At 35.1% G+C, this 18,279-nt stretch overlaps 1 protein-coding gene across 1 annotated transcript in view; it reads right to left on the reverse strand.

The window, feature by feature from the left end:
- Nucleotides 1-18,279, reverse strand: part of LOC307068606 (disintegrin and metalloproteinase domain-containing protein 5-like) — a gene marked incomplete at both ends in the record, with an annotated part of 136,110 nt that overhangs the window by 104,428 nt on the left and 13,403 nt on the right. Inside the window, 3 exons of the mRNA XM_079726556.1 lie at nt 8,558-8,639; nt 9,036-9,199; nt 9,399-9,470. Of these exons, the coding sequence (XP_079582682.1) occupies nt 8,558-8,639; nt 9,036-9,199; nt 9,399-9,470 (318 nt within the window). The remainder of the gene's footprint in view (nt 1-8,557; nt 8,640-9,035; nt 9,200-9,398; nt 9,471-18,279) is intronic.

An 18,279-nucleotide genomic window follows, 5' to 3' on the forward strand; every position in this document is an offset into this window, starting at 1 on the left:
GAAAACAATGTCCGAGAGACACCAGGGCCAACTGCTGGCACGCCCACAGTTAAGGTGGGGCTGAGAGCAGTGCCAACAACAATGTAACTTGTAAGCTCGCACAGCGGGTGAAAGGTGACACAACAGATCACACCCACAGGTGAACAGTCCCAGAAGAGGAATACTCAGTGGCTGACCTCCCAGCAGGAGTGCTCCAAACCTGCCTACCTCACATCACGGATCAGAAACACAGCTAAGAAGCAGATCTGGGGGTCTCTACTCCAACAGCTAGGGATCAGAACCTGCCCCTGACAGGGCAGTGACAACCACAGAGCAAAGGGGAGGCCCTGTGCAATATCCAGTGCAGGCTCTGGTCACCACAACACCAGTCACACCTCCTGTAAAGGGGAACATGGTCAGCATACACTGAGGAAAGAGATGGAAGACATCTATATGAAAAACAACCCTCGCACCAAAAAATATTAAATCCACACAGGCTACACAGGGACGTTCCCGTGTAAAATAGCCCTCCAACACAGTCTGAAGGTCTGGCATCGGGTAGAAGAACCACCAGAGCCTTTAGCCTTAAAGGCCAGCAGGGCTTGAGTGCAGGAGCCCCACAGGGCTGGGGGAAAGAGAGACTCCACTCTTGGAGGGGGCACACAAGGTCTCAAGTGCACTGGGACCCAGCACAAAGCAGTACCTCCATAGGAATCTGGGCTACATCTACCTAGGGGTCTTGGAGGGTCTCCTAGGGAGGCAAGGTCGACTATAGTTCACTGTGAGGGCAAGGACACTGGTAGTGGAAGCCCCAGGGAATACTGACTGGAGTGAGCTCTCTCGGAAGTGCACATTTCAGCAACAAGACCCAGCCCCATCCAACAAATTGCAGGCTCCAGTGCTGGAAAGCCTCAGGCCAAACAACTATCAAGATAGGAACACAGCTCCACCCATCAGAAGACAGGCTGCCTAAAGTTGTACTGAGCTCACAGCCACCTCAAAACACACCCCTTAACATGGCCCTGCCCATCAGAGAAACAAGACCCAGCTCCACCCACCAGGGGGCAGGCAACAGTCCCTCCCACCAGGAAGCCTGCAAAAGCCCCTGGACCAATCTCACCCAACAGGGGGCAGACACCAGAAGCAAGAGAAACTAGGGTCCTGCAGCCTGTGGAAAGGAGACCACAGAGAAACTTAGACAAATTACCAGTGGCATTTTTCACAGAACTAGAACAAGAAATTTTACAATTTGTATGGAAACACAAAAGACCCTGAATAGCCAAAGCAATCTTGACAAAGAAAAATGGAGCTGGAGGAATCAGCCTCCCTGACTTCAGACTATACAAAAAAAGCTAGAGTAATGATACTGCTACAAGAACAGAAATATAGATCAATGGAACCAGACAGAAAGTCCACAGATAAACCCATGCACCTATGGTCACCTAACCTATGACAAAGGAGGCAAAAATATACAATGGAGAAAAGACAGTCTCTTCAATAAGTGGTGCTGGGAAAACTGGACAGCTACATGTAAAACAATGAAATTAGAACACTCCCTAACATCATACACAAAAATAAAATGGATTAAAGACCTAAATGTAAGAACAAATACTATAAAACTCTTGGAGGAAGTCATAAGCAGAACACTCTCTGACACAAATCACAGCAAGGTCTTTTTTGATCCACTTCCTGGCGTAATGAAAATAAAAACAAAAATAAACATATGGGACCAAATTAAACTTAAAAGCTTTTGAACAGCAAAGGAAACCACATACAAAACTAAATGACAATGCACAGAATGAGAGAAAATATTTGCAAATGAAGCAACCGAGAAGGGATTAATCTCCAAAATATACAAACAGCTCAGGCAGCTCAATATCAAAAAAAAACAAATAACCCAATCAAAAAATGGGCAGAAGATCTAAGTAGACAGTTCTCCAAAGAAGACATACAGGCACAACAGGCACATGAGGAGATGCTCAACATTGCGAATTATTAGAGAAATGCAAATCAAAACTGCAAAGAGGTATCACCTCACACCAGTCGGTATGTCCATCATTAAAAAGTCTACAAACAATAAATGCAGGAGAGGGTTTGGAGAAAAGGGAACCCTCCTACATTGTTGGTGGGAATACAAATTGGTAAAACCACTAAGGAGAACAGTATGGAAGTTCCTTAAAAAAAAAAAAAAAGAGCTACCCAGCAATCCCAATCCTAGGTATCTATCCAGAGAAAACCATAATTCGAAAAGATACATGCACTCTGATGTTCATTGCAACACTATTTACAATAGCCAGGACATGGAAACAATCTAAATGTCCATCGACAGAGGAATGGATAAAGAACATTTGGTACATATATACAATGAAATACTACTCAGCCGTAAAAAGGATGAAATAATGCCATTTGTAGTGACATGGATGGACCTAGAGATTGTCATACTAAGTGAAGTAAGTCAGACAGAGAAAGACAAATATCATATGATATCGCTTATATGTGGAATCTAAAAAAATGGTACAAATTAACTTGTTTACAAAACAGAAAGAGAGTCACAGATGTAGAAGAGAAACTTATGGTTACCAAGCAGGAAAGGGGGGTGTGACAAACTGGGAATATGTGATTGGCATATACACACTACTATATATAGAATATATAACTAATAAGAACCTACTGTATAACACAGGGAACTCTACTCAATACTCTGTAATGACCTATATGGGAATAGAATCTAAAAAAGAGTGGATATATGTATACGTGTAGCTGATTCACATTGCTGTACAGCAGAAACTAACACAAGATTGTAAATCAACTATACTCCAATAAAAATTAAATTTTAAAAAAAGAGAAAGATCTTGAATAACCTAATTTTACTGTTCAAGGAAGAAGAAAGAACAAACTTAGCCCAAAACTAGCAAAAGGAAAAACATAGTAAAGATTAGCACAGAAATAACTGAGATAGAGAATAGAAATCAATTTAAAAAATTTTTAATTAACAATTTTTTCTTTGAAAAGATAAACAAAATTGACAAAACTTTAGCTAAAGAGAGCTCAAGTAAATAAAATTATAAATGCAAGAGGACAATTACAGCTTATAATACAAAATTACAAGTAATCATAAAAAACTACTATGCTCAAACACCAACAAACTGAATAACCCAGAAGAAATGGGTAAATTCTTAGAAACATACGATCCTGTATAACTCAAAAATCTGAACAGACCACTAATGAGTTGAATCAGTAAGCAAACGCCCCCCCCAAAAAAGAAAAGCCCAGGACCAGACTGTTTCACTGGTTAATTCTACCAAACATTTAATGAAGAATTAATGCTAATCCTTCTCAAAATCTTCCAAAAAATTGAAGATGACCTAACACCCCCAAACTCATTTTAAGAGTCTATTACTACCCTAATACCAGAGCCAGATAAGGACACTACAAGGAAAGAAAACTATAGGCCAATATCCTTAATGAATACAAATGCAAATATTATCAACAAACTACTAGCAAACCAAATTCAAGCATGTTAAAAGGATCATATACCATGGTCAAGTGGGATGCATCCCAGCAATTCAAAAATGGTTCAACATATAAAAATAAATGAATATGAGGCACCACATGAATAGAATGAAAGAAGAGAATCATATGATCATCTCAACAGATGCCAAAAAAGCATTTGACAAATTTCAACATCCCTTCATGATAAACATTGGGAATAGAAGGAATGTACCTCAACATAATAAAGATCATATACAACAAACCTATGGCTAACATCATACTCAAAGGTGAAAGGTAAATCTTTTCCTCTAAGATAAAGATCAAGACAAGGGTGCCCACTCTCACCATTCCTATTCAACATAGTTAGCCAGAGCAACCAGGAAAGAAAAGGGTATAAAAGGCAACCAAATCAGAAAGGAAGAAGTAAAATTATTTCTGTTTGCTGATGACATACTCTTTTATGGAGAAAATCCTAAAGACTTCACAAAAAAGCTATTAGAATAAACAAATTCAATAAAGTTTCACAATACAATACCAATCTACAAACTGAGTTGTGTTTTGATATATTAACAATGAATTAACAGAATATAACTAAAGAAATCAATCCCATTTACAACAGCAATAAAACAACAAAATATCAGTAATAAATTTAACCAAGGAAGGGAAAGATTTGCACAAAGAAAACTATAAGACTGTGATGAAAGAAAGTGAAAAAGAGGGAATTATCTGGTGGTCCAGTGGTTAGGACTCTGTGCTTCCACTACAGGGGGCCTGGGTTTAATCCCTGGTCAGGAAACTAAGATCCCACGAGCTGTGAGGGAAAGAAAAGAAAAGAAAAGAAAAGAAAAGAAAGAAGGAAGGAAGGAAGGAAGGAAGGAAGGAAGGAAGGAAGGAAAGAAAGAAGGAAAGAGAAAGAGAGAGAGAGAGACAGACAGACAGAAAGAAAGAAAGAAAGAAAGAAAGAAATTGAAAAGGACACAAATAAATGGAAAGATATCCCATGTCCATGGACAGGAAAAATTAATATTGTTAAAATATGCATATTATCCAAAGCCATCTATAGATTCAATGCAATCCCTCTCAAAATTCTAATGACATTTTTTCATAAAAATACAGAAAACAATCTTAAAATTTGTTTGAAACCACAAAAGGCTCCAAGCGGTCAAAGCAATCCTGAGAAAGAAAAACAAAGCTGGAAGCATCACAGTTCCTGTTTTCAACCTATATTAAAAGGCTATAGTAATCAAAAAGTATGGTCCTGGCATAAAAGCAAGTGTTGGGAAAACTGGATATTCACATGCAAATAATGAACTTGACCCTTGTATTACACTATTCACAAAAATTAACTCAACATGGACTAAACACCTATATGTAAGAAGTGAAATCATAAAATTCTTGGAAGAAAACAGTGAGAAATCTCCTTGACATTGGTCTTGGCAATGATTTTATAACTATGACAACAAAACCACAAAGGCAAAAATAAACAAGTGGGACTACAACAGTATAAGTGTTCTGCACAGCAAAAGAACTGATCAAAATGAAAAGGCAACTACAGAATGGTAGAAAATATTTACAGACTATATATATGGTAAGAGGTTAATATCCAAAGTATATTAAGAAGTCATATAACTCACTAGCAAAAACTAAATTATCTTATTAAGAAATGGTCAGAAGACCTAAATAGACATTTCTCCAAAGAGGATATTCAAATGGCTAACAGGTACATGAAAAGGTGCTCAACACCACTAATCATCAGAGAAATGCAAATCAAAACCACAAGTGAGATCACCTCACACCTGTTAGAATGGCTACCACCAAAAAGATAAGAGATAACAAATGCCAGCAAGGATGTGGAGAGAATGGAACCCATGTGCACTGCTGGTGGGAATGTAAATCGGTACAAACACTATAGAAAACAGTGTGGAGTTTCCTGGAAAAAATTAAATATAGAACTATCATATGAATCAGCAATTCCACTTCTAAGTATATATCTGAGGAAATGAAATCACTGTCTCAAATAGGTCTTTGCACCCCATGTTCACTGCAGATTATTCACAACAGCCAAGATATGGAAACAACCTAAGTGTCCACTAAGGAACAGATAAATCATGAGATGTGTGTGTTTAATAATAATGTATATATGAATATTATTCAGTCATAAAAGAAGAAGGAAATCCTGTCAGTTGACACAACATGGATGAAGTCAGAGGGCATTACTCTAAGTGAAATAAGTCAGACAGAGAAAGACAAATACTACATGATCTCAGTAGGTGGAATCTAAAACAACTGAACTCATAGAAACAGAGAACAGATTGGTGGTTGCCAGGATGAGAGTTGGGGGTGGGAATGAGTGAAAGTGGTCAAATGGTACAAATTTCTAACCTGGGGACACAATGTAACTATAGTTAACAATACTGTATTGAATATTTGAAAGCTGCTAAAAGAGTAGGTCTTAAAGTTTCTCAACACACACACACAAATGGTAACCATGTGAGAAGATGGATTATCAAATATATATATATATAACCTTATTGTGGCAATCATTCTGCAATATATACATATATCAAATCATTACATTGTACACCTTAAACTTATGCAATGCTATATATCAGTTGTATCTCAGTAAAACTGGAAAAAAGAGTGGGTCTTGTAAAAAATAATAAACAGAAACCTCAATTAGAGTCAGGCTACCAGAAGGGGAACTCTCACAGCCAGGAGGATAGCAGAACCCAACAGGAAAAAGAAAGACTTTTCTTCTTCCCTGGCAAGGACTCAGCCAATAAAAAGCCATGGACACTTTGTTTACTACAGCTCCCTTCAACTTTCTTTTTCCTTTCAACTTTCAACTTTCCTTTATAAAAGTGTTGTTTCCCTTGCCATGAGAGGATCTGCACCTGGCTCAACATGGTTGCAGACCCCGAATCATAATTCTCTGCTGATTCTGAGTAAACCCATCATTTCTGGAGAAATCTGGCAGTCTATTTGTTTTAGATCAACAATCTCATAATGTAAGTTCAGCAAGGTTACTGGATATTTACGAAAATATATATAAAAACTGGCTATATATTGATATACACTAGCAGTGAGAAACTGGAAGATGAACTTAAATGATCAAGACCAGTTGCAATAGCACCAGAGCATATAAAATACCTAAGAATAATTTTAGCAGTATACGTATTAAACCTCCACAGAGAATTTTTAAAAGACCTGAATTAATGGAGAGATATATCATGTTGGTGGGCTGCAAGATCCAACATTATTAAGATATCAATTCTCCCCTAATTGATTCATAAATTACACACCATCCCAATCAAAACCTAAGTAAGCTTTTGTGTATGTGCAGAACTAGACAAGCTGATTCTAAAATCTATATGAAAATGCAAAGTTATACATAGACATACATAGTATTGACAAAGCACAAAGTTGGATAGCTTTAACTACCTGATTTCAAAATATTTAACAAAGCTACCATATTCAAGGAATTGATTCTTAACCTAAAAAACAAATTTTAGAATATTATGATTGGTGTCTATCATTTTAAAATTTAATCTTCATACTCTTTGTTGTTGGAATAAACAAAAAATGTATTTTTATATTGATATTTGTATTTTAATTTTATACTGGCTTTTTATAGCATTCTTCCTTAACTCATATATTTTTCCTTTACAAATTTTTATTCCAAAAATTCCAATCAAACTTAAAGTCTGAAGAATGGCACCAGGAAAACACATACTAACCACTTATATTCAATAATTCCTATCATCTGCTTTATTTTCTTCACACACACATGATCTAAACATTAGTTCTCAGCAAAGAAACATTGTTTTCAGGAGGATTCACAATAGTGACAAAGACCTGGACAATTGCTGACAGTCTTTCCTGAGGCTTTGGCTGAAAGGAGACCGACAGCAAGGACTGAGAATAAAACAAATTCCTAGGGAATATCTGATTCTTCTTTAGCCACGGTGACAAATAACCCCTAGAAATTGTTTTAGATTTATCTAATCAATCAATATGTCTTTTATACTAATGGTAGCAAGTACACACCAGTACAGATTTTAATTCTGTCTAACCTGTCAATGACAATTTGAATCACTGTACATGCTACTAAAAGTCAACTAAATATACAAATGGGTCAGTATAAAAATCATAGTGTAGCCTTATTTTTCTGAAGCACTGTCAAGTTCGCTCCCCTTGCTACTTTTTTTTTTTTTTTTTTTTTTTTGCTGTACACGGGCCTCTCACTGCTGTGGCCTCTCCCGTTGCGGAGCACAGGCTCCGGACGCGCAGGCTCTGCGGCCATGGCTCACGGGCCCAGCCACTCCGCGGCATATGGGATCCTCCCGGACCAGGGCACGAACCCGCGTCCCCTGCATCGGCAGGCGGACTCCCAACCACTGCGCCGCCAGGGAAGCCCCCCTTGCTACTTTTTATATAGCTTGTTGTAAAAAGAACATAACTCTGTAGAAGAAGCTCATTCCCATTTTCCAGAAAACAGTAGATTATGAATATTTGATGGCTGTTCCTTCCTACAACAGTCTGCTCCTCGCAAACATAATAAAGAATTGAATGCAATAATAAAAGTTGCCTGAAACAATAATACAATGAACGTCACTTAACAAAAAGTACATGAATGTATACCAATTATTAATTTTGAGGAAAATACTGATTTGATTTTTTTTAATTTATTTTTTATTTGATATTTATTTAATATTTTGATATTTATTTTTATTGTTGTTTATTTTTGTTAATTTTGAGGAAAATATGTTTAATAATTAACATTGAAATCACACTGACTATATAATAACTATTGATGCAAGCATACCACTGCTCAAAACAATTAAATAGACTTACAAAGGTCAAATGTTTTTTAAAACAATATGAAATTATGATCAGTTGACTTTATAAATATTCTGATTTTTAAAGCAATTATATACAATTTAATTTTTATACTCTTAATTAGTAATAAAAATACTATTAAAGGAAGAATAAACTAAGTAATATATATATATATTCTTGCTTTAAAATATTTAGGAAATTTTGAAACATGAAAATAATGAGAGCAAATTTGATAGTAATTACATACCAAAGCAACTCCTCCAGCAAAATTCTTGTCACATATTTTTGCAGGATATGTGGCTCCTATAAAAGTAGGAGTTTTCTGGAAGCTAAAAAAATAAAAATTTTCCTCATAATTACATTTCAGTGGTATTGATAATCAGATCAGACACAAGAATGTAGAGATAACAGGTAGTAAAAGTTCATTAGCCAAGAGACATCAAAAAATTGTATCACTCATAATTAACCTCCTTTAGTTATTTCAAAACTTTTATGTAATTTTACTTCTTTCAGGTAATTTTATGTCATTTGATAAAAGATTTTAAGTCTTACCTCACATTAGCTACTTGAGGACAAAGACGTTAACCTACATTTTTTTCCCATCCCATGGTGTCTACCAAATTTACAGAACTCAGTATACATTAAGTAAATGCTTGTTTTTCATAATTAACATATAAAATCATTTTGGGTTATTTCTTTATACAAATATGAAATACTATACTCACGCAAATAAGTATGCAGTATGATGAGGTTGGGAGACAAATTCGTATTTCCATTCTAAAAGTCTATATAATATATGATTAGGATGTCTTGTAGTAGAAATTTTGTTTTTGTTTGACCAAATCTCTATTGAAGATATTCTAACAGTCAGTTTTAACTGGGTAAGCATCTAAGTGGAGAAAATAAATGACATTTTTAAAATAAATTTGAACATTATATTAAATTTTTGTAAAGGTATATTTAAGACATTTAATTCAATATTTTGAATGTAGAAACTCTTCAACAGCACAGCAAAATACTATATATATCAATTCATATTACCTATAATCTTACAGAATATATTTTAAAAATAGTTTTAAAATACTTACACTGTTAACAAAGCCAATGATCTGAATAACCTTTTGTGTTACAACTTTTACATCAGAGCCCATGTAATCAAACTGAAAAAGATAAATTATTATAAAAAAATAGTGGATACCATTAATATACCACATAACTTTTATATCTATAATATGCTATATACTAAACTAGCCAGAGGGCTACATTCCAACTGAAATCCAGGAAATGCATATTTACATTTGTACATGTAAATGTATAAATAATAATTTATTTAAATAAATTAATTAAATGTATAACTTTATCTATATGAGATAAATTAAAATATTTAATAACATGATTTTAAATAATGTTTAATGCACTTGTAGCATTATTTATTTATAAAAATTGAATCATAAATTTTTAAAATGTTATTTCAAAATATACTTATTTCTAAAATAATACATATAATCACAAACCAAAAAGTATATGCATAAAGAGGGAAAAATCTTTAATAAAAGGTTCACTGTTGAAGTGATCATGGATACTGTGTTAGGTTACATCCTCTGATATCACCACATTAACTCATGTCACTCATGCTTCTTTATTCCAATAAGCTCTTTCTATTTCTAACTGCTTAAAAATGCCAGGACAATATTAAAAAACAATGGTGATATCAGGAATGTGAGATTTGCTCCTGATTTTTCACTGGAAAATCTCAAATATTTCACCATTAAGTGGTGTTCAGTTTAAGATGAGTATTCCAGATCATGTTGAGAAACACCTACTTATAAATCTTCCTACTTATAAAACTTTTGTTAAAAATGAAGTTGAATTTTTATCCAAAGACTTTTTGAAGCATACCCAAAATGATAATGACTTTTGTCTTTTGACCTACTGATGGAATACATTTCATTAACACTTTACTTAATATTAAACCATCATTATACTGTTTGATCAAAACATTACATTCTATTAATATACTATCAAAATTAATATAATATTTTGTTTAGAAGTTTGTAGCTTTCAGAGCGATAGGCCTGTTGGTCATGTGTGCATGCATGCATCCTTTGTCATAACTGAGCAAATGAATGTTGCTTACTAAATATTAAAGCACTACCTAAACTTAAGTTGCTTGTTTTTTCTACATCCTAGAATTGTATTAGCTTATGAATTATATCTTCCTGAAACATTTTTTAAAACTCTCCTTTAAAACTATCTATACTTAACACTGGCAACTGACCCATTCAAATTCTTTTTATTTCCAGTTTTTTGAAATATAATTGACATATAAGATTGTGTTAACTTTAAAGTGTACAATGAGATGATTTGATTTAAATTCTTAACTCCAATGGAGAATTCATGAAATCTGCATTTGTTTGTTTGTTTTAATCTCCCCCAAGGACACAGTTATACCATCTTAACCCTTTTCACACCATAACATGTTTTCTTCCTTTTTGCTTAATTACACTTTCTACCTACTTATTTGCCTTTTCAACAGTTTGTGAATTTACTTATCCATTTTAATGTTTCTGTTTATCATTAACTTATCAAATATCAAGTATTTTTCCTTATTTTTCTAATATCAAATTATTTCAAGAATATGAATTTCCTCTCCGCTTAGTTTTTAATACTATCCTCTGCGACAGGTATTATCTGTATTTACCAATATTCAGTTCTCTTCTAACTCAGGAGCCCTTCTTTTAAAGGTAGGCATGGGCAGGTGATTCACTTTGGCCAATGCAATGAGGGCAAAAGTGATGCATGCCACTCCTGAGAAGTATTTCCTTATTGTAGCTCATGTCTCTCTAGTTTGCACTTCTATCGGTTCAGCAATTGGAAAAGAAACTATCAATCTAGAAGTGCCAAAAAATCTAAGCATTCTCTAGTGCTGAGCCAACACATGGAAGACTGCTGCCCTGGAGAGTCAACCAGGAGCATGGTTGACATTGATTGAATGAATGAAACTTAAACTGTGTTTAGCCACTAAGATTTGGGGAGTGTTTCTTATGAAAGCATAACCTAGCCTCTTCTGATTAATACACATCCACCTGGGCTTCCCTGGTGGCACAGTGGTTGAGAGTCTGCCTGCCGATGCAGGGGACACGGGTTCGTGCCCCGGTCCGGGAAGATCCCACATGCCGCGGAGCTGCTGGGCCCGTGAGCCATGGCTGCTGAGCCTGCGCATCCGGAGCCTGTGCTCCGCAACGGGAGAGGCCACAACAGTGAGAGGCCCGAGTACAGCAAAAAAAAAAAAAAAAAAATTTCAACTCTGTATTAGAATTGGTTGTTAAGCACTTCACAGAATAAAGGTTAAAGGCAGCTGGGTGGAGTAGAAAAATGACTATAGCTAATTCAATTTGGTAACAAACTCACTACATAAAAAGGGATAGATAATTTGAGATAACAAACACAAAACGGGAAGAGGAAAAGAATGGAACTCATACAGGCAAATGAAGATAAGATGCTACCAGCAGAAAAAGAACTATTTTACCTATGAGATGTTTTATACAAACTTCATGATAACAACGAAATATAAATCTAGAACAGAGACATAAAACACAAAAAAAAGAGGAAACTGAGAAAAACATCATGGAAAACCACCAAACCAAAATGACAGACAGAAACACAAGAAAAAAGAAACAATGGAGATATAGAGCAACCAGAAAACAAAAGCAGCATTATGAAGACCTCATTTATCAATAATCTCCCTGAATGTAAATGGACTGAATTTACCAACCAAAAGACACAGAGTGGCTGAATGGATTAAGAAACAAGACCCAATAATATGCTGCCTCCAGAAAACACATCTTAGCTCTGAAGACAAACATAAGCTCAAAGTGAAGGGATGGAATATGACACTCCAAGCCAATGGCAGCCAAAAGAAAATGAGTGTAGCCATACTCATAACAGACAAAATAGACTTCAAGCCAAAAAAAGTAACAAGAGACAAAAATGGACAGTATATAATGATAAAAGGAACAATTCATCAAGAACAGTTATTAATATGTATGTACCAAACATAGGAGAACCAAAATATATAAAGCAATTATTAACAGACCTAAAGTCAACAAGGAAACAGTGGCCTTAAATGAAACATTAGACAAGATGGATTTGATAGATTCGTACAGAACATTCCATCTAAATGCATCAGAATACACATTCTTCTCAAGTGCACATGGAACTTTCTCAAGGACAGACCATATGTTGAGAAACAAAACAAGTCTCAATAAATGTAAGAAAATTAAAATCATATCAAGCCACAAGGCTTGATAAAAACAATTTTTAAAATAGCAATAAAAACATACATATCGGTAATTATCTTAAATGTAAATGAATTAAATGCTCCAACCAAATGACACAGACTGGCTGAACAGATACAAAAACAAGACCCATGTATATGCTGTTTACAAGAGACTCACTTCAGATCTAGAAACCTGTACAGACTGAAAGTGAGGGGATGGAAAAAGGTATTCCATGCAGATGGAAATCAAAAGGAAGCTGCAATAGCAATACTCATATCAGACAAAATAGACTTTAAAATAAAGACTGTTACAGGAGACAAAGAAGGACACTACATAATGATCAAGGGATCAATCCAAAAGAAAGATATAACAATTGTACATATATATATATATATATATATGCACACAACACAGGAGCACCTCAATATATAAGGCAAATGTTAAAAGATATAAAAGGAGAAATTGATAGTAACACAATAATAGTGGGGGACTTTAACACCCCAGTTACATCAATGGAGAGATCATCCAGATAGAAAATCAATGAGGAAACACAGCCCTTAAGTGACACATTAGATCAGGTGGACTTAATTGATATCTATACAGTGTTCCATCGAAAAGCAGCAAATACACATTCTTCTCAAGTGCACATGGAACATTCTTGAGGATAGGTCACATGTTGGGCCATAAGGCAAGTCTCAGTAAGTTTAAGAAAACTGAAACCATATCAAACATCTTTTCTGAATACAACACTATGAGATTAGAAATCAACTACAGAAAAAAACTGCAAAAAACACAAACACGTGGAGGCTAAACAATATTTTACTAAACAACCAATGGATTGTTGAAGAAATCAAAGATGAAATCAAAAAATACCTAGAGACAAATGAAAACAAAAACACGATGATCCAAAACCTATGGGACAGCGCAAAAGCAGTTCTAAGAGACAAATTTATAGCAATACTATCTTACCTCAGGGAACAAGAAAAATCTCAAATAAACAACCTAACTTTACACCTAAAGCAACTAGAGAAAGAAGAACAAACAAAACCCAAAGTTAGTAGGAGGAAAGAAATCACAAAGATCAAGGCAGAAATAAATGAAATGGAGAAGAAGAAAACAATAAAAGATCAATGAAATTAAAAGCTGGTTCTTTGAAAAGATAAACAAAATTGATAAAGCTTTAGCCATACTCATGAGGAAAAAAAGGAGAGGGCTCAAATCAATAAAATTAGAAATGAAAAAGGAGAAGTGACAAATGACAACACAGAAATACAAAGGATCATAACAGACTACTAAAAGCAAGTATATATCCCTATAATGGACAACCTGGGAGAAATGGGCAAACTCTTAGAAAGGTACCACCTTCTAAGACTGAAACAGGAAGAAATAGAAAACATGAACAGACCAATCACAAGTACCGAAATTGAAACTGTAATTTAAAAACTCCCAACAGACATAAGTCCAGGACTAGATGGCTTCACAGGCGAATTCTATCAGAGTTAACACCTATCCTTCTGAAAATATTCCCAAAAAATTGCAGAGGGATGAATACTCTGAAACTCATTCCATGAGGCCATAATCACCCTGACACCAAAATCAGACAAAGATACCACAAAAAAAGAAAATTACAGGCCAATGTCACTGATGAACATAGATGCAAAAGTCCTCAACAAAACACTAGCAAACCAAATCCAACAATACATTAAAAGGATCATACACCATGGTCAAGTGGGATTTATCTCGGGGATGTAAGGATTCTTCAGTATCCACAAATCAATCAGTGTTATACACCACATCAACAAAGGGAAGAATAAAAACCATACGATCATCTCAATAGAGGCAGAGAAAGCTTTTGACAAAATTCAACACCATTTATGATCAAAAACCCTCCAGAAAGTGGGCATAGAGGGAACATACCTCAACATAATAAAGGCCATATATGACAGATCCACAGCAAACATAATTCTCAACAGTGAAAACCTGAAAGCATCTCCTCTAAGACCAGGAACAAGGCAAGGATGTCCACTCTTGCCATTTTTATTCAAAATAGTTGCAGAAGTCCTAGCCATGGGAATCAGAGAAGAAAAAGAAACAAAAGGGAATCATAACAGGAAAAGAAGAAGTAAAACTGTCACTGTTTCCAGATGACATGATACTATACATAGAAAATCCTAATGATGCTAACAGAATACTAATACAGCTCATCAATGAATGTGGTAAAGTTGCAGGATACAAAACTAAGACACAGAAATCTATTGCATTTCCATACACTAACAACAAAAGATCAGAAAGAGAAGTTAAGGAAACAACCCCATTTACCATCTCATTAAAAAGAAGAAAATACCTAGGTATAAAACTACCTAAAAAGGCAAAAGACCTGTAGTCTGAAAACTATAAGATGCTGAAGAAAGAAATCAAAGATGACACAAACAGATGGAATGATATACCATGTTCTTGGATTGGAAGAATCAATATTGTCAAAATGACTATACTACCCAAGGCAATCTACATATTTAATGCAATCCCTATCAAATTAACAATGGCATTTTCGGCAGATCTAGAACAAAAAATCTTAAAATGTGTATGGAAACACAAAAAACCCTGAATAGTCAAATCAATACTGAGAAACAAAAATGGGGCTAGAGGAATCAGGCGCCCTGACTTCATACTATGCTACAAAGCTATACTAATCAAAAGAGTATGGTACTGGCACAAAAATAGAAATACTGATCAATGGAACAGGATAGAAAGCCCAGAAGTAAACCCACACACCTATGGTCAATTAATTAACAACAAAGAAGGCAAGAATATACAATGGAGAAAAGACAGCCTGTTCAATAAGTGGTGCTGGGAAACATGGACAGCCACGTGTAAAGGAATGGAATAAGAACACTCTCTAACACCATACAGCAAAATAAACTCAAAATCGATTAAAGACCTAAAATGTAAGAGGAAAACACAGGCAGAACACTTTGACATAAATAGCAGCAAGATCTTTTTTGATCCACTTCCTAGAGTAATGAAAATAAAAACAAAAATAAACAATTGGGACCTAATTAAACTTAAAAGCTTTTGCACAGCAAAGGAAACTATCAACAAAATGAAGACAGCCCACAGAATGGGAGGAAATTTTTGCAAATGATGCTACCGACAAGAGATTAATCTCCAAAATATACAAACACTTCACACTTCAATATCAAAACAATAAACAACACAATCAAAAATGGGCAGAAGATCTAAATAGACATTTCTCCAAAGAAGACATACAGATGGCCAAAAGGTACATGAAAAGATGCCCAACATCGCTAATTATTAGAGAAATGTAAATCAAAACTACGAGGTATCACCTCACACCAGTCAGAATGGCCATCATCAAAAGGTCTACAAACAATAAATGCTAAAGAGGGTGTGGAGAAAAGGGAACCCTCCTACATCATTGGTGGGAATGTAAATTGGTACAGCCACTATGGAGAACATGGAGGAGGTTCCTTAAAAAACTAAAAAGAGAGCTAACCTATGATCCAGCAATCCCACTCCTGGGCGTATATATCCAGAGAAAACCATAATTCAAAAAGATACATGCACCACAATGTTCACTGCAGCACTATTTACAATTGTCAAGACATGGAAGCAACCTAAATGTCCATCAACAGATGAATGGATAAAGAAGATGTGGTACATATATACAATGCAATATTACTCAGCCATAAAAAGAATGAAATAATGCCCTTTGCAGCAACATGGATAGACCAGGAAATTGTTATTCTAAGTGAAGTAAGTCAGACAGAGAAACACAAATATATGATAACACACATATGTGGAATCTAAAAAAAAATGGTACCAATGAACTTATTTAAAAAACAGAACCAGAATCATAGACTCAGAAAACAAACTTATGGTTACCAAAAGGGAAAACAAACTTATGATTACCAAAAGGGAAAGGTGGGGAGGGATAAATTAGGGGTTTGGAATTAACATACACACACTACTATATATAAAGTAGATAACAAGGACCTACTGCATAGCACAGGGAGCTATATTCAGTATCTTGTAATAACCTATATAGGAAAAGAATCTGAAAATGAATAGATATATGTATATGTATAACTGAATCACTTGGCTGTACACCTGAAACTAACACAACATTGTAAATTAACTATACTTCAGTATAAAATAAAAAAATTTTTTAAAACAGAAGATACAAATAACTAAAATTAGAAATGAAATGAGGACATTACAACTGATATCACAAAAATAAAAAGGATTATAAGAGACTACTATGAATAATTATATGCTGATTAGATAACATAAAAAACATAAATTCCTAGAAACCTAACCTACCAAGACTGAAATACACAAAAATATTAAAGATATTACTAGATCAATAATGAGTAAGTAATAAAAATGAATCAGCAATCAAAAACCACATAATAAAGTAAAATCCAGGACCAGGTAGACCCACTAAAAAATTCTATCAAACATTTAAAAAAGAAAGATCCCAAAGAAATATTGACACATTCATGTTCCTTGCATCATTATTCACAATAGCCAAAAGGTGGAAGAAACTCAAAGGTCCATTAATAGGTGACTGGATAAAGAAAATATTGTATAGGCACACAATGGGATATTATGCAGCCTTAAAAAAGAAGGGCATGCTGTCTGTCACATGCTACAACATGGATAAAACTTTAGGACATTACGCTAAGAAAACATAATACTCTGTACTCCTTCATTAGAAAACAATTCAAGAAATAGGTGATTTCACACTGGTGGGCTATTTCAAGAAAAGGCACTAGGAGAACTTCTTCTGCAAGCTCCCCACTGGGCTTCACAAAGGTCGCAGTTAATCCTCATACCTGCCACTGGTAACCACATAGCAACGTATATTTTGTTTAAAAGAAGTCGTTCAGGGGCTTCCCTGGTGGCGCAGTGGTTGAGAGTCGGCCTGCCGATGCAGGGGACACGGGTTCGTGCCCTGGTCCAGGATGATCCCGCATGCCGCGGAGCGGCTGGGCCCGTGGGCCATGGCCGCTGAGCATGAGCATCCGGAGCCTGTGCTCCGCAACGGGAGAGGCCACAACAGTGAGAGGCCCAGGAACCACAAAAAAAAAAAAAAAAAAAAAAAGTTGTTGAAACCTTTTAAGCTGTATTTCTATGCCTTTGAAATCTTAGTAAAGAACATTTTCTGTGTGAGGAAAAACAGGTGGTTAAAAAGTAATCCTGTAAAAAGAAAAAAAAAGAGAAGAGAAAAGAAAGAAGACTACAAAGGTTTTAAGATACTGTATCAATAAAAGGCCACCAGATTAGATAAAAAGGGTCTGAGACTGATAAAAGTCCAAAAACATCTCTGGGCTCCCAACCAAATAAATAAATGGTTATTGGTTTAGGCCACTAAATTTTGGAGTGGTATGCTACACAGTAAGAGATAACTTACACTTATCTTAAAGTCTACTTTGTCTGATATTAATCTAGCTAAACAGGTTTTTAGAATATTTTTATGGTATATTTTTATAATCTTTTACTTTCATGACATATATTTTTGACATCAGTTGTAAGCAGAGCGAGTATGTACGTGTGTGTGTGTGTGTGTGTGTGTGTGTGTGAGTGTCTTACATCATACTCTGTCTTTGCTTTTAATTAAACTTTATCTTTGGATTTTAACTGCAGGACTTAGTCCCTCTACATCTAA

This window comes from Hyperoodon ampullatus (genome assembly GCF_949752795.1).
Source record: "Hyperoodon ampullatus genome assembly, chromosome: 20".
NCBI classification, from domain to species: Eukaryota; Metazoa; Chordata; class Mammalia; order Artiodactyla; family Ziphiidae; genus Hyperoodon; species Hyperoodon ampullatus.